The sequence below is a fragment of the Scleropages formosus genome, chromosome 20, assembly GCF_900964775.1.
Source record: "Scleropages formosus chromosome 20, fSclFor1.1, whole genome shotgun sequence".
NCBI lineage: Eukaryota > Metazoa > Chordata > Actinopteri > Osteoglossiformes > Osteoglossidae > Scleropages > Scleropages formosus.
In genome coordinates, this window is record NC_041825.1 from 3,791,966 (window position 1) to 3,816,500 (window position 24,535).

The 24,535-nt window shown below is 39.9% G+C and overlaps 1 protein-coding gene across 3 annotated transcripts in view; it reads right to left on the bottom strand.

Moving 5' to 3' along the window:
* Positions 1–24,535, bottom strand: part of LOC108923929 (potassium voltage-gated channel subfamily C member 1-like) — a 73,710-nt gene that overhangs the window by 14,304 nt on the left and 34,871 nt on the right. Inside the window, exons 3-5 of one of the 3 annotated variants that reach the window (XM_029247016.1) lie at positions 22,590–23,571; positions 15,214–15,408; positions 401–1,650 (exon numbers count right to left, since the gene is read on the bottom strand). In XM_029247016.1, the coding sequence (XP_029102849.1) occupies positions 1,478–1,650; positions 15,214–15,408; positions 22,590–23,571 (1,350 nt within the window). In that variant the 3' untranslated portion in view covers positions 401–1,477. Of the gene's footprint in view, positions 1–400; positions 1,651–11,908; positions 12,047–15,213; positions 15,409–22,589; positions 23,572–24,535 lie in introns of those variants that run through there. The other 2 variants (XM_029247017.1, XM_029247018.1) reach the window with 2 other exon arrangements.

Below are 24,535 nucleotides of genomic sequence, written 5' to 3' on the forward strand. Positions count from 1 at the left end.
TTATGTTAGTGTGTATATTTTTTCGAGTTATTTTCTAAAATGCACCCATGAACCTTAAAAAAAAAAAAAAACACATTTTTGTGTATTTTGTACATTTTCTGTCATAATGACTTTTTTTTTTTTTTTTTAAAACTATCTTCATCTACAAATGTCAGACTGGCCTCCATTGAAAGCTTCATCTTTCACGTGGAAATGCCATCCATGAAAAAAGATGAAGTTGGAATAAACAAAAACACAAACCCACTGATTTAAAAGGTAACAACTCTCGACAGCTATGGAACTCAAACAGCCGCAGAGGGCTACATTGTCAGTGTGTGTAGATTTTCCTTCAAGTCTTAACTGATAAATTTAACCCGTTTTGGAACAGGATGTCAGTTCCCCAAGTCTAAAATCCAACACGTGAGGCATGTGTGAATCTGCGACTTTCACGAACATTCATGCATAAATACAATAACAATAATAATGATCAAAAGATCAAAATGTTTTGCATCCTCAGCTGCCAAATACATTAGAGACTAGGAAAATGGAGACAGATATAAAAATAAATAAAAGCCCTTGTGGTAGAGGTGAGACATTAAGGTTTTGAGTTTAATTTAACTTAAAAAAAAAAAAGAACAAAAAAAAACCCCAAAAAACGGAAGCCAATTCACAGCCTCTGTCTGGTAAAACATGTCACTATTATATTATTAATCTTTGTGGCTTCTCTGTTATTCTTTTACTGCTCTAAAGGTTGTTACACTGATGTGTTTACATGAGCTCACGCAGATATCTATGGTGACAGTGTTCAGAAGCTCTTAATAGGAGAAGCAAGTTTAACAATGTTGATGGCAGTAACATAAAATCTTTGTCTTGATCAATAAAGCCACCTCTAAAATACTGTATTTTTGCAGTATGCACTGTATCTTATTGCTTTATGTAGGGTATAGTGGTTATGGAGTGATTCTGTTATTCTTGCATTAGATACTTTATTGCTTAATGCAGGGTACTGTATATTGTCTATGAATGATTCTGTTATTCACTGATGTATTTCTCTATGGGATAGGGCCTTTTAATACATTTTAACATATTAATAATTTTGGCCAAAATTAAACAGTGACACTGTGCATCGATAATTATAATATATTGCATTACATCAGTAACAACTGTTTTGTAATACTCATCTGTTTTGTGATGTTAAGCTAACTACAAAAGCCTTTTCTATTCTAGGTTTTTTTTAACCCATCTTCTTCTCCACGACTTTCAGTGGGATCTCCTAGTTTTTAGATCCCCCCCCCCCTTTAATACCTAAACATTAAAAGAAAAAACCTTAAATAACTACCCCCTAACTTCGTGCAATTAGGTCCCAGTAAATCTTACTGGATGAACACCACAGCGTCTGTGGCCAGACCTTGTCTATAGTGATCACCATTATCATCATCACCATCGTTATTGCTACATGTATGTGGTATGTATTCCTGTGGCTTAACTCCTAGGTCATCTACAAGATAGAGGGGATGGGGGAGCGGCAGCGGCGCAGGCGTCCTGGGGCCTCATACGGCTCGTACGGTGGACTAGCAATTGGGGCAATCGGGGCAATCGGGGTGAGACGCATGGAGGAGCCAGTCATTCCAGAAATGTTGCTCAGGCTGCGAGATTTCTCATAGCCAGTTGCTATGGAGAGATCGTTCATGGAGGCAGAGTTGCCAAGGACAAGAATTGAGCGATGTCCATTTAGCCATCAGACATTTGATTGGGTTGACGACATTTTTAAATGATTCACAGATGTAGGATTACACAACAATGAACATTTTAATCAAAGTGTTTGGCGGGTTAATTTTCAAAATTATTATGCAGTTAAAATGTTTTTGTTACATGTTCACGGTGAAAAATGTACATATGATTGATGGGAAAAATTAGTTTGATGTGTTAGATGTAATAAATTGTTTAGGTTTGTAAGATGTTGAGACAGACAGGTACAGTAAGTGTGTGAGTTCATGATAAAACAATTGAAAAACAAGTTTTGAAGACAGTCACAACATAATAAGAGGAAAAAAAAACAAGAAAAATCATATATTACGAGAGACAGACAAAGACAGACAAAGACAGACAAACAGACAAGACAGGACAAGACAGGAAAATGAGAGTTATGAAATATGTAACTCAGTCATTTAGATAACTTTAAAACATTTTTCTTTCCCTAAAAGACAAATAAAGAGTGAATTTTCCAAACATTTACACCAGTTGAATAAAACACCTGAGGATTTCCAAAATATTGGAAAGTCCAATGATGAAATTATTCGACCTGCAGGTGTTTTACACAGTAATGCAGCTCCAAAAATAGGAGTTTTATAAACCTATAAACATTTGGACGAAGTGAAGCTGTCACGGTTTCACGGGAGGTAATAAAATACTGTAACAAGCAAGTTTCATACAATTACTGGAATGAGATAATGAACGTCTGTTATGGTGCTGTAAAAAGATATAAATATTGTGGAATTCTCAATGTTTTATATCCAAGTATCATCCCGGAAAGAATTAATAACTGCATTTAAGTGTCTTTAACAAAATGATTCTGTTAATGGAGACCATTATCAAACCGCATGGAGATATTAATATTTGAACATGTTCCGAAGTGATACACAAAGCAGTTTAAGTACTGTAACTTAAGTTCAAAAAGGGGGCAATTTGTTGCAGTTTTAATGCATATTACCGAACTGTAATGTAAATATTGTGGTGTTTACTGTGATTTTAGAACAGGTCAAATTTTAACCCTGGGTTGACAGTCAAGAACTACAAATAAGGGCAGGTTGTTTCACATCAATAAATTATTTGATATCCATGTTCTCAATCTCCAAACGGACTCCTGACTTCTGCAAACTAACTTTTCCGTGGCGTATAATTCTTTTATGTCAGAGAAAACTCTTTATCGTTAGAGTAACTTCTAACATGAAGAAAAATGCATCAGAGTTTTACTGCAGCCTCCCAACAATTACAATTAGGCCCATAAATCAGGTATTTATGGTCCCTTCAAGAAAAATATAAATTGACAAGATTCTAAAATTCAAATGGAAAAGATTGCTTCTATATTTACCCCCTTGTTTCAAACCTCTTGCCAACTTCACTGAGCCAAACTGCAGTAGCTGCCCTCCTCTCACGTTCGACCCTTCATTTCTCTTACAGAACTGCAGCCGATATTAAATTTCTCATAGCTCTGAAAAGCTGTTTAGAACAAAACCGAAAAAAAAAGAGGAAAACAAGTGTCCAGAATAATTTACAACAGCAGGGACACTTTCTTCAGGAAACTGAACATGAACTACAGAGCAGCTCACAGGAAGTTCCAGGGAAGGGCTGCATGTTGTTCGCCACTAAAGTGCTGACTCCAATAAAGTGCGCTGTACCACTGCACTGTTCCGTACTACTTTAGAAACTTGTCCTCGCAAATACCAGTTAAAAGGAAAGGCCATAAAATATTAAACGTGTTTTTGCATGTGGGTGCTGCTGAAGTACTAGCAGGTGACTTAGAGAGCCAGAAAGCCTATTTTTGAATTAAATTTTGTTTCCTTGCTCAGGACCTTCAACTAACTTCAGCTCTTAATCCACTTTTCTCATTCTCTCGTTCAAAATTTCCTCGAGAAAAATGTAAAAGAGCGAAGGCCAAATGTGAAAGGGAAGGCAGCACATTTCTGTTAAAAGTTGGTAGTTTTGTGCCAAAATGAAAGCGTGAGTTCCAGCACCGCAAAGAAAAACACACCGGCAGAGATACCAGTCTTACTTGCTTCAACATCAAGTCATCAAAACTAAAAAACCCTATGATTTTGATTTGACCATATTTCATGTTGCATAATATACAGGAGGCAATTAACTGCTGTAACACAGAAAGAATGCTGGGTAGATTGTCAAATCGGTGCCCAGGTATCTTATAAGGCCATCTGATTACAGGAGCAAACTTAAGCCACACAACATTCTGGCTTTTCCGTTTTTTTCTCCGTTCAATGCACATTTTTAATAAAACATAACACACTCAATGTGTGTATTGATAAGGAATGCATCAAAAAACATGGACTTTGTAACTTTTACCTGCATTCGAAATGCTATTTTTCAAAGCCGAAAGAACTGAATTCATTTACAGCCTTGCTGCACTAGCAGGGGATAAAATCTCTAAAGACTACATTAAATCAATATAGTACAAGCTTACTTGTACTGCAGTACTTAATGTTTTCTACAACACATAGCATAGGTATAACACAGAGCTGTTCTTTAATTCAATAATCATTCTTTCATGAGAGGCACTTTGCACTGGTCCATTTTGAATGATATACATGGGTTATTTTCATGCACAGATTTCTAGGATTTTTGAAAGGTAGATACTAGGAAGGGTCAAATCCTTTAAATGAGTTTTAATCCAAAGTGGTGTTTAACAGGGCTTAACAGGGCCATAGGTATCTTTTAAATTTAAAATACCCAGCAAAATTTCTTTTGGATTTTCTCTCCCTTGGCCATACATTTATTGTGTGGCAAGCAAACAGTGTCATGGAGGCAGGGGATGGGGTTAAGGACAGATTTAAGAATTAAAAGAGAAATACAAACAGGCAGAGGTCACAAGGCTGGAAATAAAAAAAACAATAATAACAATCATAACACATAATGAATCACACCTCATTCTGTTCATATGCAGTACAAGCAATGCACAGTACAACATATATGTATAACAGTACAACACATAGTGGATGTACAGTGTAAGTGGCACTGTGACATTCCGCTAATAAAACTCAACTATTAATTAAGTAATTGAAAACTGGCCGTATGTATGTTACACATGTCAAACTCTGCAAGTTTATCTGTGACAACAGGACTCCGTGTCCCCAATAGATTTTACTAAGTCTAGTTTTTTTTTTCCATTTTGAAAAAAGTTATTTTCCTTGGATTTTATAAATGCACAGATGCATATATAAAACTTACATATAATAATATTTTGTTGTTCCAGTTGAGGGAAAAGTCTGCCATTCAAAACCAACATAACCAGAAAACGTCATTTAATTTACATTCACTTCATCAGTTTTTGAGATGCTTTTCATCCTCAAGTATTACAGATACACACATTTCTAAGCAACTTCAGCTTTTAAATACCCCATCATACTATTACAGGGGCAGGTGGTAGCTTAGTGGTTAGAGCTGCAGCCTGTAGACCCAAAGGTCGCAGGTTCCATTCCCACCTCCAGCTGTAGTACCCCTGAGCAAGGTACTTACCCTAAATTGCTCCAGTTAAAAAAAAAAAGAAAAAAAAAAAAGACCCATGTGCATAAATGGGTAAATAATGATAAGTACCTTAACATTGTAGGTTGCTTCAGAAATAAGCATCAAATAAATAAATGTATAATTAAAGCAACATAATGCAAGAGAAAAGCATCTGTTAAATGAATAAATATAAGTTGTTTGTAGGCCTCAGGACTGGAATAAACGGACATGCTGCAAGTGGAATATTTATGAACTGATGGACAAATGTCCAAAGCAAATGCTATTTACTTGTGTTTTACTCACCGCCTGTCAAGGGACTAAACAGATTTGGATACTGGAAACTGTGTGGAAACTCCTTTTATAGCAGTTCCTCAACCTCTGAACAGAATGGCACATTCAAATAGAATATTTATGTGCAATCAAAAATTTAAAAAAGTTTACATGTTACAAATGTATGTTACAATTTAGTAGGTGAAATATATTTTAAATCTCTGATTGTAGGAACAAAAGGTATTCCTTTGCATTTAATGCTGACATAAATCACTGTAGTACCTACTGCTGAACTTCGCATGAAATGGTAGATATTTTGAAGGGAACACTATTAAAGTTGACAAGCGGGAAAAATCTTTGAGAACATCAAGCAAGTTGTTTGTAGTTTTGCACCGTGAAGGAAATTACTATTAGATTATTCACCATGATCTTATGTGAACGTTTACATAGTGACGACTTATAGATAATTTTTCACAACCTTTAGAAGAAAAAGAATGTTTTATGGTAAGACAGATCCCAGTATACAAAATGGACATGAAAAATACATGTAAATGTATATGCAAAAAAATCTTAGAAACCCCTTTAGCATATAGCTTTATAGAAAAGGAATACCTACCTTTTCTCAAATGTTTGATAGAACATGAGGACTGTACAGGGTGCCTGAGAATGGGATGGAAATGGATGTTAATATGGCAAAAGACAGCGATAAGAAAGCAAGAAAGTGAGAGCGAGTGCAATCAATGTATTTACAATGGTGTTTCACAAAAACACTGAACGATTCTTATTTCTGTTTAAGACTTAAAATCTGTTACTGATGGCTCCTTGTGTCTAATGATCAAAGCACATTTCCTTCTGATTTTGTAAGTTCACAGCCAACATACTGAAATTATTCTTCCTCTTACTGATGAAAAATAACACTAATACCACATTGCTTTTTATTTATGAATATTAGTATATCATTATAAATTAAGATTCCTGACAACATATACAAATACATTGATTGTTGTATGATAAGGCAAGCAGTCCGTTTCTCATAAGTGCTAAATGCTGTGGCATGTATTATATATATATGTGTATGTAGAGTGGATTTTTTTCAACAAGATTCTACAAAAATATCAAGATTAGAAATGTGCGTCATTGAGTATGGAAAAAAAAATGCAATAAAAGAACCATTCAAACAAGCAAGCTTCCTCTCATTCAAAGCATTTCTTATGTGATTATATCATGCTCGGAGAACAGAATAAAAAAAAAGGCGAGAGAAAAATGCAAGTCTTGTGTTGCAGCGGACTTCCCATCAGACGTAAACGTGAAAATCTGGATATGAAGCTTAGCATGAGTGGACTTCAGTGTACAAAACAAAACACTTCTCAGCTGTCAACTATGTCCTAGAGAGGAAATTTGAAGGATGACTATGCGAGAAGTAATGTGGAAAGAAGAAAGGAAGGAAATTGACAAGAAATTATGACAAGGGAATGAGAATGTCTAGGAACAGTGAATATTTGGCATGATGTGTCGTAAAACATCTTTTGTAATGTAAAGCTGCATTCATTCTTACCCATAAAACATATGGAAAATTAGAAATTAGTTTTTTGGAAAGAATGACTTCTTTCACAATAATGGAGAAGCATTTTATAAGAATAACTTATCATATAGGTTCTCATTCCTGTATTTGACTCCATATTTATTTAATGCAAATAAGTTTTCAATCAAGCAAATAAGTTTAATTATAGTGCAGTTTCCCATATTTAATAGAATGCAATACAGTACTTTACAATCCCCAGATAAAAATCTGGAAAAAAAAACGAGTTTTTTAAAAGTTGCATTATGATAAAATGTGACTTATTCCTTGTTGGAAGGTTGGAGTTATAATTGTAATGCACAAATATGCAGTTACTCATGTGATGTACATTAGTTCTTATGGTGTAAAGTAACAAATTAGCTGTGCATTAGAATCCCGCGTCTGCATCCAGGTCTTTCTTTCTGTCGATGTAATGCGCTCATTGTATTTCATTGCGAAATGTACGCTGCTCTGGAGAAAAGCGTCTGCTAAATTAATAAGTAACATAAGTTTAATTACATGGTATATTAAAATAATATGTTAAATCAGTATAAAAATCATCCACATTAACAGTGTAATAGCTGCATTTCATTAAAATCAGCCACAAACTGCCAGCACGTACACAAATTTGTTAAATTCATAAAAATGTGTGGCCAGTATGAAACATGAAAGGCTTTAAAATGTCTGTAAATATTTCCTTATTAGATATATTGCCCAAGACACTTGCATCACAATAGTCTGATGGCTGACAATGACAATTTAAAAAGCAGTGTCCATATTATGAATTATTTACAAAATGCTAAGACTTCAAGTAAATCATGCATGATCACATGGACTAGTGATTGCCAGCTGAAGCAGGTATGATTGACTTAATGTATTAATAGTAATATAAGTGGAACTAGAAGCATTTACAGCAGGAGTGTTAGAAAAGGATAAGGAATGGATGAATTAGTTTTCCTTCTTTCAATTAATATTATCTTAAGAGTGAAAAAACTTGTAATTCAGGCAATTATTATTATGAATCTTTGAAGGCAACACATCATACCAAGAATTTTGATGTTATTCTGTTTGCTGAAGAAATTAATGCTCTTTTTTCAAATATTATTATTTTGTTCTACCTGAAATTCTTAACTGTGGTGTTTGATAGAAGATGCATGAAGAAGGGCATCTTTATAAAAAATCTCCTATCTCTTCGTCTTACGGTGTTCTTTAAAAAATCCATTTCAATTTCTTTGCGTTTTAAACTGTGCGATTCTCATTCTGAAGTGCTTCATCGCGGAGTGCTCTCTTCTGCCATCTTCCATTAAAACACATTGCTCCGAAAAGACTCCTAGCAGCTTCTCAGCATTCCATGTTATTTCGTTTTCATACACTCCCTTCAGTCATTTTAAGGAGTATTCGGTGGACAGTTACAGTAACCGTCCGAGGTGAGCGCGGTGTTTCTCACTTAAAAGTATTAAACACGCTTGTAATATTTGGACGTTGTGTTTCATCGAGCAGTCTTTCTATACTGCGAATACAGCAGCCTCAGCGCTGCGCAGCAACTGCTGAAATGGCGCAATACGGACAACTGGCTTTTTTGATTAATCCTTTTTTTGCTTCTACAGGGACCCATTTCTGCAGCAGTTTTAGGGCATTAGGTGTGTTATTATCTGGTTTTTAAATACTTCCTTTCACCACTTTGTGAACAGTGTTCGCAGTAGAGTAGCTGTCCGACCCGAGTGCGTCGACCTCGTTTGCGAGTTAAATAAAACATAACACACATTAACGTAACGATAAGAAACAGGTAAGCACTGAAAGAGAGTCTCTTACCTATGTTTTTTTAAAGACTGCATTTTTAATATTCTTGACTTTTGTTTTATCGAGTTCTTTTTTTTTACCGGTTTACAACACCTGAGCCGGCTCAGCGCTGCACAGCAACTGCTGTGCCCACTGGCACTTGATTGAAATGGTGCTGTACGTACAACTAGTGTTTTTTTAATGTACTGTATAACTAATTTTATTATTATCTTCACTTTTTCTCATCATTTCGATCGCTGAACGTCTTTGCACCTCTATCTGTAAAGCCGCACAGCAACCGTGTTGTACGCAGAGTTTAAACGGTTCCTTTTAAAACCCGTCACCCGCTGAAGTAACACGAGAGCAAACGCAACCCGCGCTCTTCCGTCAACTCGTCTCCCCCCCGCTGTGGAAGTGAAATGGCCGCGTGACAGGCAAAAACCCCGTTGTAGCGAATCATTTATAAATTGTACTATAAAAGTTGCATATTTACACAAGCCGGTGTACTGGACCTTCATTGCACAGGATCACATTTTACGAGGACTGAGTGTAATTTCTTCCAGTGTTTGATAAACAGGAATGAGGTGAATTTGTCTATTAAACTCTTCAACATTTCACAATTCATTAGTTTTTCCCTGCAAAACAAAAAGGGAAAAAATTTAAAAAATAAAAAGTCTGATTATGTGTAGTCTTAAAACATAGTGTGAGTGCAAAACTGAATATGACATCTTTTCTCTCAACTGGAAAATTAACAGTGTGTATTGCCATGTCATTGGGCAACAATTCCTCAGCTCCTTAAGAGAAATAAGAGTTCTCTGCTAGAACAGGCAAGCGTTTAACCATAAAATAATTGTCACCTAATGCCTTAGGGTTAATGCTTATGTAAATCTTGTATTTATTTTTAATGTATTATTTTTATTATAGTTTTATAACCAAAGATTAAAATATACTTAATTTTTCTAAGAGACTGCAGAAAAAAATGCTTTAAATGAACATCATTCAATGTTAGTAATTGTTTTTAGGGCCAGTGTATCATAGGAGCTTATGTCTGAGGTCTGTATACTAAATTTTCAGCCTACAGGTTTGAAATTTAAACAGAATTAGCATTTTTTTTCAGCTTTTCCCACAAATACATTCACCTATACACCCCAGAATGGTCTTTTCCGCTGTTTTCAGAGGAACAGTGGAAAAGAAGCAGAAAAGAAGATAGGGATCCACAACAGGGAAAGGATGGAGAAACATGAGAAATGTCATGATTTTTCTATGAGAGAAGTGAAAACAAAATACACACAGTGACTGTGGCACAGAGACACACACAGAGACTGACACACAAGGCCAGGGAGTAAAAAGCACACGTAAAAACACAAAGACAGACAGATGCGACACACACAAAGACAGGGACATGTACTTACACCACCAGTTTAACAGACAACATCTCCCAAATGACAAGACACAGGAGCAGCGCACACACACACACACACACACACACACACACACACACACATACACAACCAACACACTTACACACACAAGAGAGAGAACCAGAACATATCCATTACAGTAGAAAAGAGGTAACGGTACACAGTGAGCAAATAAACTGGTACACCATTTTCTGACCTCTTGACCTTTGTTGACTGACACAGATTTGTGTTTGGTCAAGGGAGGTCAGAGAGCCAGTGTCATTCTTGGAATAACTGAGATGTCATACCAACAAAAAAATAAAATAAAAAAAAAAGAAAATTACAAAAACACAATAGCAAACAATTCTTAAGAGTGTAGAAAAGCCCAACTTTAAAACTAAAAGGCAGAACATACAAGGGTGTTTGCTGTTCATCCGAAACCCTTTCTTCGTACGGCTGCCCAGGTTTTTCCGATGCGTCGTTGATCTAAATTTTTTCTTTCATTTTTTTTTTTTGTTAAGCTAATCTTTAAGCACCCTAAAAAGACAACTCTCTAAGGTGCAGATATGCAAATATTAAAACAAACAATAAATTACCAATTCTTTTCTTTTCTTTTTTTTAAATTGATGAATGAGTTAATACAAAAATGATCATGGTTGTATGACAAGGACAGCAACGGATGTTCAAGGTTTTGCCGTCATCTCACGGTGCCTGTTAGTTTTAAAGCAGGTTGACACTTGCGCTCTGAACACGGGGGTCACTGTGAACACACCCAGGCAGCTTCAGTCACCCTACTGCGGCGTTCAGCCCTGCCAGCTGCGGTCCCCTTACCTGCAAGCGGCATGCAGCTGCGTGCCAGTTGGTCAGTCAGTGTGTCTGCCAGTCAGCGGTTCGGTCAGAGTCGGGAAGTGATTCAGTCTCCAAGTGTGCACTCCACAATGGTTTCAATATTTAATTACGCACTCCTGGCAATGGGCGGCTCCCCTTAGCTACTTTTGGATGTTTCCATACACTATGGACTGAAGCACACTGCGAAAGGTCACGTGAATAGTATTTCACAAGAATGCCGCGTATGCAAAGCATCTTGCTGAGAGAGTTTTGTGAAATTCGTTTAAGGAGAGGTATTTCGGCGTCGCCGAATGTTTGCAGTATTGTGGCGCACGACGCGGGGGGGGGCTGCTCGCTGACGTCAGCCTCCTGGCCGCCGCGTTTCGGCGGGCGAGGGGGGCGGCCTCGGCGCGGGCCCCCCCCGCGGTGCAGCACCGCGGACGGAGCTCGCAACGCAACGAGAGCGTGGCCCCGGTGTCCCGTGGCTCATGAAGTACTATTCTGGAGACCTCCATGTTGTAGACTGCTCAAGTTATAAAACAAAAAAGAGAAAGGAAAAGAAAACCAACAAACTGCACTAATACCAGAGACCTTTAACCCTGGTAACCGGTGTAAAGGATTTTAAGCGAGACCAGCCATTTACGCGTTCACGTCCCAGGTGAAAAATCATCCTTTTTTAAATTAGTAACTGCATCACACACATTTAAATGCTTTCTTTAACTGAAAATTGGCAAAGTGCATGACATACATGTGCATCTTTGAATAAAAATTTGGAATTCAATAGGCAAATGTGACTCAGGCATATTCAAGTAACCGCTGTCACTTCACCAGGGTAAATGTCACTGGAAGAGAACGGGGAAAAGCAGAACAAAAGAGAACACACTGGGCAACAGAGGTCAAAATGACACAAACGCCAAAGTCAAACTGAATAGGGGGGACGGGGACACAATGTAATTTGTAACAATAGCCGACATACAAACGCGTGATATGACACAACCTGAGGAAGAAGACAACAACACACAGCACATCAGAGAGCGAAGATCCTTTTCTCAGTGTATCACAAGTCAAGAGAAGTCAGTGTGTAGACCAAAGGCACACAGCACAGTCGCACAGAGCCTAACACAACCCATGACACAATACACACTTCTCAGTTCAGCACGTATTCATAGTCAGAAACAGTTTCCGGACCTAATCCATGCCTCACATACTAGGATAATATTTCCATAAGGCAATAAAAGTGGAACATATTCATTTCTCACATTAAACTGCATTGGGGCAATATTTATGCTAAGAAGAGTGAGTCTTGAGTAGACCATGGGGGCGAGTGTATGGTAGTGAATGTGAAATGAAAGCGAAAACAGTGTGTTTCAATAAAGTGGCACATTTACAATGCTGCTCTGTAACTTTGAGACACTGAAGTCCTTTAACCCACCTTTAATTTTATCAGGTATTAAATATAACAGAAGGTCCTTTTCCCACAAATTCACATGCACACATCCAGAGTGAAAAAGAACATATACAGTATTCTCACACAGTATAGAGTTGTCGGTAATAAATAGCGTAAAATCTGAATTGTGTGGTAGAAAATGTCAGGCATGTCCAAAATCACAGTACTAATTTTGTTAAGCTGATTTACGAAGGTGTGTGTGTGTGTATTTGCAGATGGGATGTTTTCTGTAAGCGAACAAGCTGAATTGAACATAAATTGAGGGAAAGGAAGTTCATTCTGTTCTCAATATGGATATACAGGTGGTCCCCGACTTACGATGGGGTTACGTTCCGCGAAACCCACCGTAAGTCGAAAGTATCGTAAGTCGAAAATGCGTTTAATATACCCAACCTACCGAACATCACAGCCTAGCATATGTGCGAGGGCCATTGCGGGCTTGTTGCCTTCATTCTGGGCAATTATCTTGAGTTTCTCCTCAAGAGTAATTTCCCTCCTCTTCTTTTTCCCACCAGTAGCAGGAGATACAGATGGGTGCTTCTTTGACATTATGGATACACAAAACACAACTGCTTGGCAGACTGGGAGATGCGGATCGCTGCCGCTGCCCAGCATGGCAAGAGAGCATTGCACCGGCATATCGCTGCTTTCCTGGGAAAAATTCTAAATTCAAAGTATGGTTTCTACTGAATGTCTATCGCCAGCTCACCACCGTAAAGTCGAAAAATCGGAAGTCGAACCATCGTAAGTCGAGGAGCACCTGTACTGCGTTCTCTCTTTGGAGAGGGAATTAATGCATATATGCTAACGGGAATTAACGCAAACACAGTGCATTATTCTGTTTCTTCAAGAGTAAGTGTAGAGGTGAGAGTGTATGCTTTTACCTTCATGACTATGGTTTGATCCAGGAGGAGGCCGAGTTAGCATTGAGGTCCTTTTGTAAGAGAGGGCCCTCCGCCTTGTACCACTCCTCAACCACACGGGGGGCACGGCTAGCTGAAGCGACTTAGATGGGGGAGGGGGGCGGTGTAGTAGCAGTCGTGTTGGGATCGAAGGAGGAAATTGAGTTTGGTTTTTCGAAAGCAGTGTCAGGTGTAGTGGCGGTAGGTGTGCGTAAGGAGGGCACATTGTGGGGACGGGAGTTGCAAGGGAGCGTTGGGAAGGAGGATTAGGAATTTGGAAGAGTTAGAAGGTGGGAAAAGGCATTTGGGGAGGAACGGAGGACAGCGGAAATGGAAGAAAGCGGGTGTGGAAGAAGATCCCAAGCGTGCGGTGTGAGTGGAGAATGTGGGAAATGCACAAAGAGGAGGAGAGGAAGTGTTGGAGTGGCAAGTAGACAGAAGTAAGGTAACAGAAGGAAAGAGAAGGGAAGGATGGAGAGAGAGAAACAACAATGAGCAAGTAACCAGTGCAGCAGCAAATGGCGAGGAGATGGAATACGAGAGGGGAGAAGAACTGGAAGGTGGACGACGGCAGCTGGACACAATGCAGACGTGTTAATGAAACCCAAGGAAAATCGAACGTATGCTCAAAAATCGAGAGAAAATAAACAGCAGGCAAAGAAAATTGTGTATGATGATATGTAACGAACATTTTTACAGCGCTGATGCCCTTCCTGCTGTGACATACTGTATATAATAACCGAGAGGCCAAAACACAACTGAACGTTCTACAGAAATAATCCGAAATGGTCTGATAGCAATTTTTCTTTCCGGGACTTAAACTGCTAGGTTATTCGGTGTCAATTCCATGTGCTTAAACATTCTACTTCCTGTCAAATATATAAAACTGGTTATACTTTGTAGCTGCCAATACCGTCAAAGCATTGTTCTATTCATATTGTCTTATTTGGACTACATTTGACGTTTTATATTTACGTTTGTATTCATTTAGCAGACTTTTTTCTCCAAAGTGACTTAGAATGTTAAGCTCCTTACAATTTCTTACCCATTTATACAGCTGGGTAATTTTTACTGGAGCAATTGTGGTTAAGTACCTTGCACAAGGGTGCTACAGTAGCAGGTGGGATTTTATGTCCTTTGTGTCCAAAGACAGCAGCTCTAACCACTAGGCTACCACTACCACTAAGCTATATTTATTGGGACCTTTTGAGTTTATGATTAATATAGCTTTATTTCTATTTAGAGTACCTGTTTTCTCTCTTTAGAGAATGCTCCCAGAAATAAAACCTTTGCACTACTGACTCTGCAAAACTAGGAACACAGTTCTAATCATCAGTTAAAAAGAAGTTCAGGTTGCATTAAAGCAAATTGTATTTAGGGAGGGAGAATAACTGACATTCAGTATTTAGTATCTAAGCAAATTTATTTCGGGCGCGGTGAATGTGGGTCTGCCTCACGCCGCCTTGGCTTGGCGAGCGGAAACGTTTCAGCAGACTAACTCATCCTAACTTAACTGATAACTAATCCTAAATGGATGGAGAGCTGAGATGAAGGAATGGAGAGGAGACAAGGGTGCGGAGTATGTTCGATGTGTGTAAGCCTTTAAAATGGCCCATCCACCTCCTGTATGTTCATGCACGTATATTGGCATCTATGGTGCGGTGGGAATTGTGTGTCTATGGACATGTGTGCATGCGTGTACCACTGGTGTGAGAATATTGTAGACACGAGCCATTTCTGGGCTCCTGCATGACACACCTGCGTGTCGGTCTACGCAGTGCAATGTCAGCATGTCGGTTCGAGCTGGTGTCCTACCTTTCCTCACATTCCCATCTGTGGCCCTGAACTCGCCGGTGCTGAGGAGGAAGCAGGCGCGGTCGTGCTGGTACCGCTCCCGGCCCGCCGTGCTGCCTGCTGGGCTCTTCTCCTCGGGGCTCAGCACCTGGTCGATGGTGGGGCAGTCCTCATTGGCCAGGGCTGCGCTGGCAGCATCTCCATTCTGCTTTGAGTCTTGGGTGGAGAGATGGGTTTGGGATGTCCAGGAGGGGTGGCAGGTGAGAAGGTAGGCAGGGCGTGAGGGAAGGAAAGAGAAGAAGAAAAAAGGAAGGGTAGAGCCAGCCGGTTAGAATGGGTCAAGGAGAGTAGGTGAGTGCCGCAATGAGGAGACAAATACACAAGTGTCATAAAGTAAAATGCGGTAAAAGGAATTCCTATTAGCTCTGGCTCCCAAAAATTATGCTGCGTTAAATACATTTGCCTGATGCTTTTCTCCAAAACAACATGCACTTTTAAGATTACAATTATTCACCCAGCTGGGTAATTTCTTTTAGTAGAGCAAGGGAGGGTAAGTACCTTTTGTTCAAAGGTAGGGATCAAACCTGCAACCTTTGGTTCTAAAGGAAGCAACTCTAACCACTACACTGCCAACTATCCCCTAGACTTAAAGTGCTGCCAGAAAGTACATGAAGCCCTTGTGTCCCTTAGTTTTACCACAAAACGGTCATTTAATGAGAAACAATGTTTTTCATGTGACATAACAGGTGCGGAAAGACCAGTTTCATATGTTGTTCAGAGGAAATCATGCGTGTAGTAGAAACACACAAGTAGTATAAAGGTGTAAAAATAAGTGAATCCTAAGTTGTACTAGTTACACCAAGTAGGTAAGTTGAACCAGGTGTGTAAATCAGAATTATTTACTCATTTTATAAGTTCAAGATTTAACATTTAGATTTTCTAAGTTTATTTTAATATTTTATACAGGAATAATGACCATCTCTACAGTGTTCACATAGTATCAAGCACCACTTATATGTGCCAACTGCTGCCTTTAGTTTGGACAGAGTAAAATACACCAAGGAGCAGTAAAAGTGGTAATCCCATCGCAATTCAGCTGGAGAATGCTAGATCACGACCGAGCCACAAAAAAGGAACAGTTCATTTCCGTCATGGCGCTCTCACTTGAGAAACTGAGGCTTTTTAAATCAAATTTGTGTTCTATTTCACATTGCATAAACCGAAATTCCAGACATCTCTAGCCAACAAATTTACAGTTACACTTTACAAGCAAGGATATACGCACATAAAGTAATGTACTCTATGTAAATGGTAAACATGTCATCAAGAAATTCCACTTACTATCCAAAACTGAGCTGGTCTTTTACACGAGTGGTATTTACACATGTTGCATCACACTTCAATTAAGGTCAAAACATATTACTTATATTTAATGCGCAGTTAATACAGGTGAATGCCTATACCTTCATTCTAAATTATATATATATATAATTTAGGGAATTATATTATACCATAACACATTATATATAATATTATAATACATTATAATATAGGAAACAGGTGGTAGTGTAGTAGTTAGGGTTGCTACCTTTAGAACCAAAGGCTGCAGATTTAAGCCCCATCTCTGGCTGTAGTACTTTTGAGCAAGGTACTTACCCTAAATTGCTTTGGTAAAAAAGAAATTACCCAGCTGGGTAAATAATTGTAACCTTAATATTGCTTAGGAGAAAAGCATCAGGCAAATGTATTTGACTCCTAATGTGATGCACAAATTGTGTTTCTCTGAGATATATGTCGCTTTGGAGAAAAACCTCTGCTAAATGAAAAAATGTAAATATATAGCTATATACTCACAATTATTTAGATTTTTACCATCGTATAGTTAAGTGGAGTATTCTACTATGAAGAATTTTGTCATTCTCAACTTAATATCAACTCAAATGGTTCAAGAACAAACCATACGGCTTTACTCAGAGAAAATATGAGCACATATCATAATGCAGGAAGGGCAGCACATTATCATAGATTTACGTGTAAGAGAATAAGGGAGAAAGATCAAAATAGAGTGAAAGAGTAAGTTAGTGGGGAGGGGTGAGCGAGCGAGAGACAGAGATGCTACAGGGGAACTTGTACTTATAGCTTCTGACACGGCTGTCAAATCGAATATGACATGAGGTACTGCTCAACAATTTACATAGATGACCAACAGCAAAAGCTTGAAAAAGAGTATGAGAGATGGGAGAGAGGCAGTAGTTATAGATTATACTTTATATATAAATCACAGACTAAATACCTATACATGGAAGCAGTACATTTACCGTACTTTACATTACACGTACATATAATGTTCAAGACCTGGACAGACCGGCTAAAACATGACTAGAAGACATTCTGCCACGAAGCCAACAATATTAAACACAATCTAAAATATAAACATCTGGGTGATTCTCACAAATCTCACTCTCTGAAATTTCCTAATGTACATTAAAATATTCCCAGAGTGAATACGTGCCGCGACACCAACAAAAAACACGGTCTTCGGTCAGATATAAAAAAGAAAAAGAACCAAGAATGGTGCCGTTTTCTGGAGATTCTGTTCTTTGTATAATTAAGCATTTTTAAGCATTTTTTTTTAGGCATCTTGAAGCTTGTCATTTGAAAAGTATACAGAGACATTTACATTTAAATGTATTAAATTAGGGGGTGCGGTGGCGCAGTGGGTTGGACCGCAGTCCTACTCTCTGGTGGGTCTGGGGTTCGAGTCCCGCTTGGGGTGCCTTGTGACGGACTGGCGTCCCGTCCTGGGTGCGTCCCCTTCCCCCTCCGGCCTTACGCCCTGTGTTGCCGGGTAGGCTCCGTGACCCCGTGAGGGACGAGCGGTTCTGAAAATGTGTGTGTGTGTATTAAATTAGCTGACACTCTTCTCCAAAGCGACTTACAATTATTTATATAGCTGGGTAGTTTTTTTTTTTTTACATTTAAATTTACATTTATTCATTTAGCAGACGCTTTTCTCCAAAGCAAAGCACATCTCAGAGAACTACAATTTGTACATTACATTAGGAGAAAGAGACATAGTTGGAGATGTGATTCTTAAGTAAACTTAGTTTGTTTTTTACTGGAGCAAATTACGGTAAGTACCTCGCTCGGGTATTACGCCTGACATTTTTATACTAATGACTGCCTACTGGAGAATCCTAATACTATCTGACTAGCTATTGCACGTTAGGAGCAAGGATAAAAACAACTGTACTGTAGAGGAAAATATTAGACACTGGTGTATTTATATTAAAAGCCTATTTACTGAAATTATACAGTAACTATGGTACTTGGTTACTGAAGAGACAGATTTTCAAACAGGCATCATCACTTTTCAGTATATGGTAAGTAAAATATCAGTGGTTAACTCTCACTTTATTTTTTAATCAGAAAGAAAATCTTAAAATATTTCAGGCTTCTCTGTGTTCAAGAGCATTTCGACATTTCGTCCGTGTGTCCGTAGCTGTGGTAAGGACACTTTCTGCTCACAAACCATGCAAATGAATGCAAATGAAGACCCAGTATAAACATTGTACCAAAACGAGGTGAATTAGGGAAACTTGAACCATTTGCTCCCACCAGCATTGTTGACTGCACTAATGTGCACCAAGGTGGTACCTTGCACCGTGTTGACCTCCCTAACTTTCGCTCATTGTCCCGACACCATCTAGCTGATCTATAATATATATAGGTAGCTTAATTGTGACTTTTTTAAATCTAAAATCATGAATTTTACCCCCCAAGCCCTTCTCCAGCCTTATGCCCAGTGATTCCGGGATAGGCTCTGGACAGATATTGTTATGTATATTGTTCAATTACCTGTGTCCCCTTTCAAACGTTCAGAGGCACGTAAATGAAATAGAAAAGTCTTCTCAATGATGCATTTGAAGCGCAGTAGGTCCGATGTAATTTGTATCTCCTTTAATTTTATCTAGGTACGGGACAACAGTACTGGATAATATTTTTTAAAACTGTTACACTGCTGTGACCCAGTGCTGCTGCACAATAAAAACAAAAAAATTATAAATTAACATAATTAATTATTTAATTTTCTTGAAATTTTCAGAGTAAAACTCCAGTGTGCAATTAAATATTGTCAGCGCAATACATTTCTTTACCCTCTTTGGAGTAAACTCAATCCAGGTGAGATGCACCTCATGTGAAGACCTATAATGACAAGCAATGAATGAAATTATACTTAACATATTGTATTCACTACCGAACTGTGTATGAAATAGAACTAGAGGACATCTGCTCATCATGGAAGATCAGTGGAGCAAATCTCAGCGAAGGAGAGGAGCAGAGCTCCCTCCAATCCTCAGCTCCGCTTCGTGCTCCCAGGGGCGTCCTGCTGCCAGGAGAGCAGGTAAGCCTGCCGTACGTGATGGGTCAGCATGTCTGCCTCAGCATATACCTCCCCCGTGCGGATCCCCCAGCGCCGGGTGAGTGACACAGCCTGTCCTATTAGTGAAAAGGGCTCAGTCATCCATAGGGTGGGGGCTGGGTGTATTCACACTCCAGGAACCACTTAGTGTCCCTGCCTGTCAAGAAACACTGACATCAACTGGCAAACCAGGCTGCGCATAAAAACCTTTATGAAACGCTACTTCCGAAAATGTACGTACAATGTATACATTGAGCCGCTTCCGGGCTTGGGGCCTGTTTTTACAGAACTGCTTTCTGGCTGAATGCAAGCTGAGGATGTAGTGAGATACTAAGTCCACTAGGCCGAGAAACCAGCTCATAGAGCTATTGCCCACCAGCAGAGTGAGGGGCCGTATAGAAAGAAAGTGGTCACAGTGACCGACGGTTCGTAGTGGTCTTTGATCTGAAAACAGCAGATGGGTGGCATGGTGGCACAGCAGCGCAATGAGTAGCGTTGCGGTCTCACATCGCCTGGCTGGTGTGAGGGGACATGGGTTTGATTCCCAGCTCAGTCTATGTGGAGTTTGCATGTTTTCCCCGTGTCTGTGTGGGTTTCCTCCCGCAGTCCAAAGACATGCTGTTCAGGTTCACCCACAGTGCGTGAGTGATGGAGAGGGTGTATGTAGTGTATCTAGCAGAGTAAGTCATTGTGGTGAATAAGGTGTGTGGGCTGATAACACTACATAGAGTTCATTGGAAGCTGCTTTGGAGAAAATCATCTGCTAAATAAATAAATGTAAAACTGCATGTGACAGAAAGGTTGCAGAACGTGGCTTACCACGGTAACACCAAAGGTAGATGTGTATCTGGACTCTAGGTGAACAGAGAACATATTGCAGGCAATGTCTAAAATGTGAGCATTAAATAAACAAGACAATCTGAAGGAAGGGAGGGACAAAAATGTTGATCATGGTGAAATGACTCCGTTCAAAACACTCCAGTACCTTTTAGAAAATCCAGTTATTTTCTAGTACTGCTATTCAGAATGTATATCGACCTATTAGTTATGTAAACATATTAACTGGGATATAAGACCAGGGAGTATGGTGGAGAAATGGTGGTACTGGTGTCTCACAGCTCCTGGACGGAGGGTTCGAATGTGGATTCAGTTTTTGCAACGTCTCTGCAGAATTATATATTCTACCCATATTTATGTATTTCCTCTGGGTGCCCTGGTTTCCTCCCACTTCCAATGATGTTTGCTACAGGTGAATTGGTGACTTCAAATTACTCTGAGTGTGTGTACATGTCAGCTGCACTGTGTGTGTGTTCACAATGCCTTATGTGCCTCAAACCCTGCCTTGTGACCTGTGTTTCCGGGGTAGGGTTTAGGCCACCGCAACATTGGGCTGGACAAGCGGTCAGTGGAAACGGACTGGAATCTTTAGCCAGTGTCATTCTAGTTTATTCCTTCTTTCAGAATTTGCATGATGGAGGGTTGTCACACAGAAATGTGCCACATTAAATGCTTTAAAACTAAGGATTTGCATATACAAAGGTAAAAAAAAAAATTGTCTCTGTTTCATGTGTATTGGGAATAAGAGAAACATAGATTGTGCATTGCATCCAATTCAAGTAAAGATATATGCCCATTAAAGTGATGCAAATCAAAGCAGCTTCATAAATATATACGTTATTTTCTATGTGTTTACTCATTAACCATACAGCTAAATAGCTTCCGGGTTGCTGGTATGGTGTTCTAATCTTAACCGTAATTTCTCTTTTTTTTTCATATCTAAGTGTTTCAGCAGTGCTGGAAGTATAAAGTATAAAACAAACTCTCCAAACTCTTAAGTCTTTGGTAGGTCAAGTTGTCGCATCTGATTTTTAGAATTAGAAGGCAAAACATCTAAAGTGGATTAAAGCAACTAACCACTTCCCAAATGTGGAGAACATATTACTTTGCTTGACCACAATGTATTTACTGCTCGCTAACAGACAGGGTGCTGCTGGCAATATGGACTCGCCAATTGATCATAAATTATGAATCCATACTGATTGTAGCCTCCTTGAGGGGCATAAACAAAACCCCTCAAAAACACAGAAAGCCAAAGCTGTAACATGCGATTAGCGGGTGATTGAACATTTCCATTTTATGCCATTTTCAATGGCGTGGTCTCTTGGCAGGCGTAATCCTACGTCTAAGTATAATTGCATTTTTGTCCCTTATAAAATTCAAAAATTGGACAACCCTAATTTATAACAAAATGTTGAGTCTACAAAGCCGCTGAGAGCAAACATGGGGGGAAAGGGGAGCAGTTACAGAACCGCGGACTGCTCTTGTAAACCAAGTTTACGAGAAATGTTGAATGTAAGCATTTTCGAATTATTTAAAAAGCTACCTATGTCAGCATTTGCTTTGAGTACAGAAGCAGACTAAAAGTGTGTTCTTTCGAGATTACCCCACTAAATTAATAAGTGCGGAGGAATGTGACTGACCTTTGACAAATAGCTACAGCCCCTCCCCTAAACACGCAACTGTTTTTTTTGTCGTTGCAGGGCTATTAAGTTGGGGCTGCAGTGAGCAACGAAAGCAAACCTGACCTAAACCAAATGCAGAACTCATAAATTCTGAGCCACAATCTACATTGGAGAACATTTATGACTTCTCAAGGACTTCCGTGTCATTGTAATTCCAGCTAATCGTCTGTGATATGAAAGGTTTTCAGAGGGATGAAAAAAGAAGACAAAAAAAAAAAAAAAAACCAGTGAAATAACCTTGCCCCCTCTGGAATCAGACCAAGGTTTTTCCCTTTACTGGAACTTCTTATATCTGCTTATCATTCAAGACCTCCAGCATATGTTGCACATTTTAACCTTTCTCCTTGGAGCAACCAAAACATTTTCTGTTCTGTGGCTAAAATTTGGGTAGGTGATCTATAGTCGTCTATAGCATTCACAGCTCACAAAGGAAATCGTTACTCGCTACTTACCTCTGTTGATTTCAATTATTTCCTCTTGTGCCAGCGGACAGTCCCCCCCAATACCTCCTGCCCCGACAACCCCACTCAGAACATTTCCCAAGATTCTCTGCGGCGAAGCAGTGGCCATAGCAAGGGCGTCAGGTTTGCAGTAGTTGGGTGAGCCAGGCTGAGGCGCCCTTGGGATATGCTTATTCTTTTTCTTGGGCAGCTTCTGTTTGGCCATGGCCAAGGAGTAATACATCCCGAAATTGTTGACTATGACAGGGACGGGCATGGCGATGGTTAACACACCGGCCAAAGCGCACAGTGCTCCCACCAGCATCCCTGACCATGTAACTGGGTACATGTCCCCATAGCCCAGTGTGGTCATGGTCACCACAGCCCACCAAAACCCTATGGGAATGTTCTTGAAGTTAGTGTGGGCACTAGCAGTGGGGTCACTTGGATCGGCGCCAATCCTCTCAGCATAGTAAATCATGGTGGCAAAGATCAGGACCCCCAAGGCCAAGAAGATGATGAGGAGGAGGAACTCATTGGTGCTGGCTCTAAGGGTGTGGCCCAGTACACGCAGGCCAACAAAGTGGCGGGTCAGCTTGAAGATTCTTAGGATCCGGACGAAACGTACTACCCGTAGAAAGCCCAGCACGTCTTTGGCTGCCTTGGAAGACAGGCCGCTCAGCCCCACTTCCAAGTAGAAGGGCAGGATGGCCACAAAGTCGATGATGTTGAGGGTGCTCTTGAAGAACTCGGCCTTGTCTGGGCAGAAGGTCACTCGCAGCAGGACCTCAATGGTGAACCAGATGACACACACACCCTCAACGTAGGTGAGCCAGCTGTCGGTGATGACCTCGAAGACAATCTCTTCCCGTGTGATATTGCCCACGGTGAAATTTTCGGTCTTATTATAGATGGTGTTGAAGGCCTCATGGGTCTCCAGGCAGAAGGTGGAAATGGAGATGAGGATAAAGAAGAGGGAGCCAAAAGCCACATACTAAGAGATGAGAGAAAGAGACAAGATAAAAAAGGAGTTGATACAAGCAGGTTAACTGGGCAGACTTATACTGCAACAACAGCGGTGAAGCATGAACCTTCAGAAGAGAACGTTTAACTCACAGAAATGATGCTACAGCGTGAATATCGTTACATCAAAGAAAACTATGTTACACTTTTGACTTAAAACAGGGTATTTGCCCCATTCTGCTGGACACCGCGAGGCATTTCCACGGACGCTGAAAGAAAAACACGGCAGCCGATCGGGCCGACGTGTTGGTTCTTGGGAGAAATCGAAAATGGAGGGAGGCGACCGCTATGAACTGATGGAAGCAAACGGAAGGTGGGGGGAGGTGGAGGGGGAGGGGGGGAGTTAATCTTGTATGAGCACAGGAAATGCTGCAATCTCATTGACACCGCACTGAGGCAGGGCCTGGAGGAGGGAAAGCAGGGGGGCACTGATGAATTGTGGTAATGAATCAAGCGCACAGGAGCCATAATAAAAACGTGGACATTGTGTGTGTTGTCACACAGACATATGGCCGATGTTTCATCAGCATACAGCTGTATGTGCCGCATGCCTCTCTCCCTCCACGCCGGTTTACATCAGTATGTGGCTGTCAATCTGCTTGTGCTTCTCTCTCTTGATTTTCTACCCTAATTTCACCCTCTGTATTGAGCCAGTGGATTCCATTAAAGTGACAAATCATTAGCAGGTTATGCACCATCTACGCCATCTTTACCGCCGCTTCCCTCTACGGATTAAGGTCCTCCACGTGGTTCGATTGTCATTCCGAGAACCGTCTAATCCAAATTACGTGATGCACATCCCTGCCCACATATGTACCGAAAGCGGTGTAATGCACATTTATGCTTTTCCTCTCGCGAAGAGTCGCACGCAGCGCGTTGATGAGCGGCCGTTTCGCGAGCAGCAATGATTGACCAAGTACATTTAAGAAAATCTC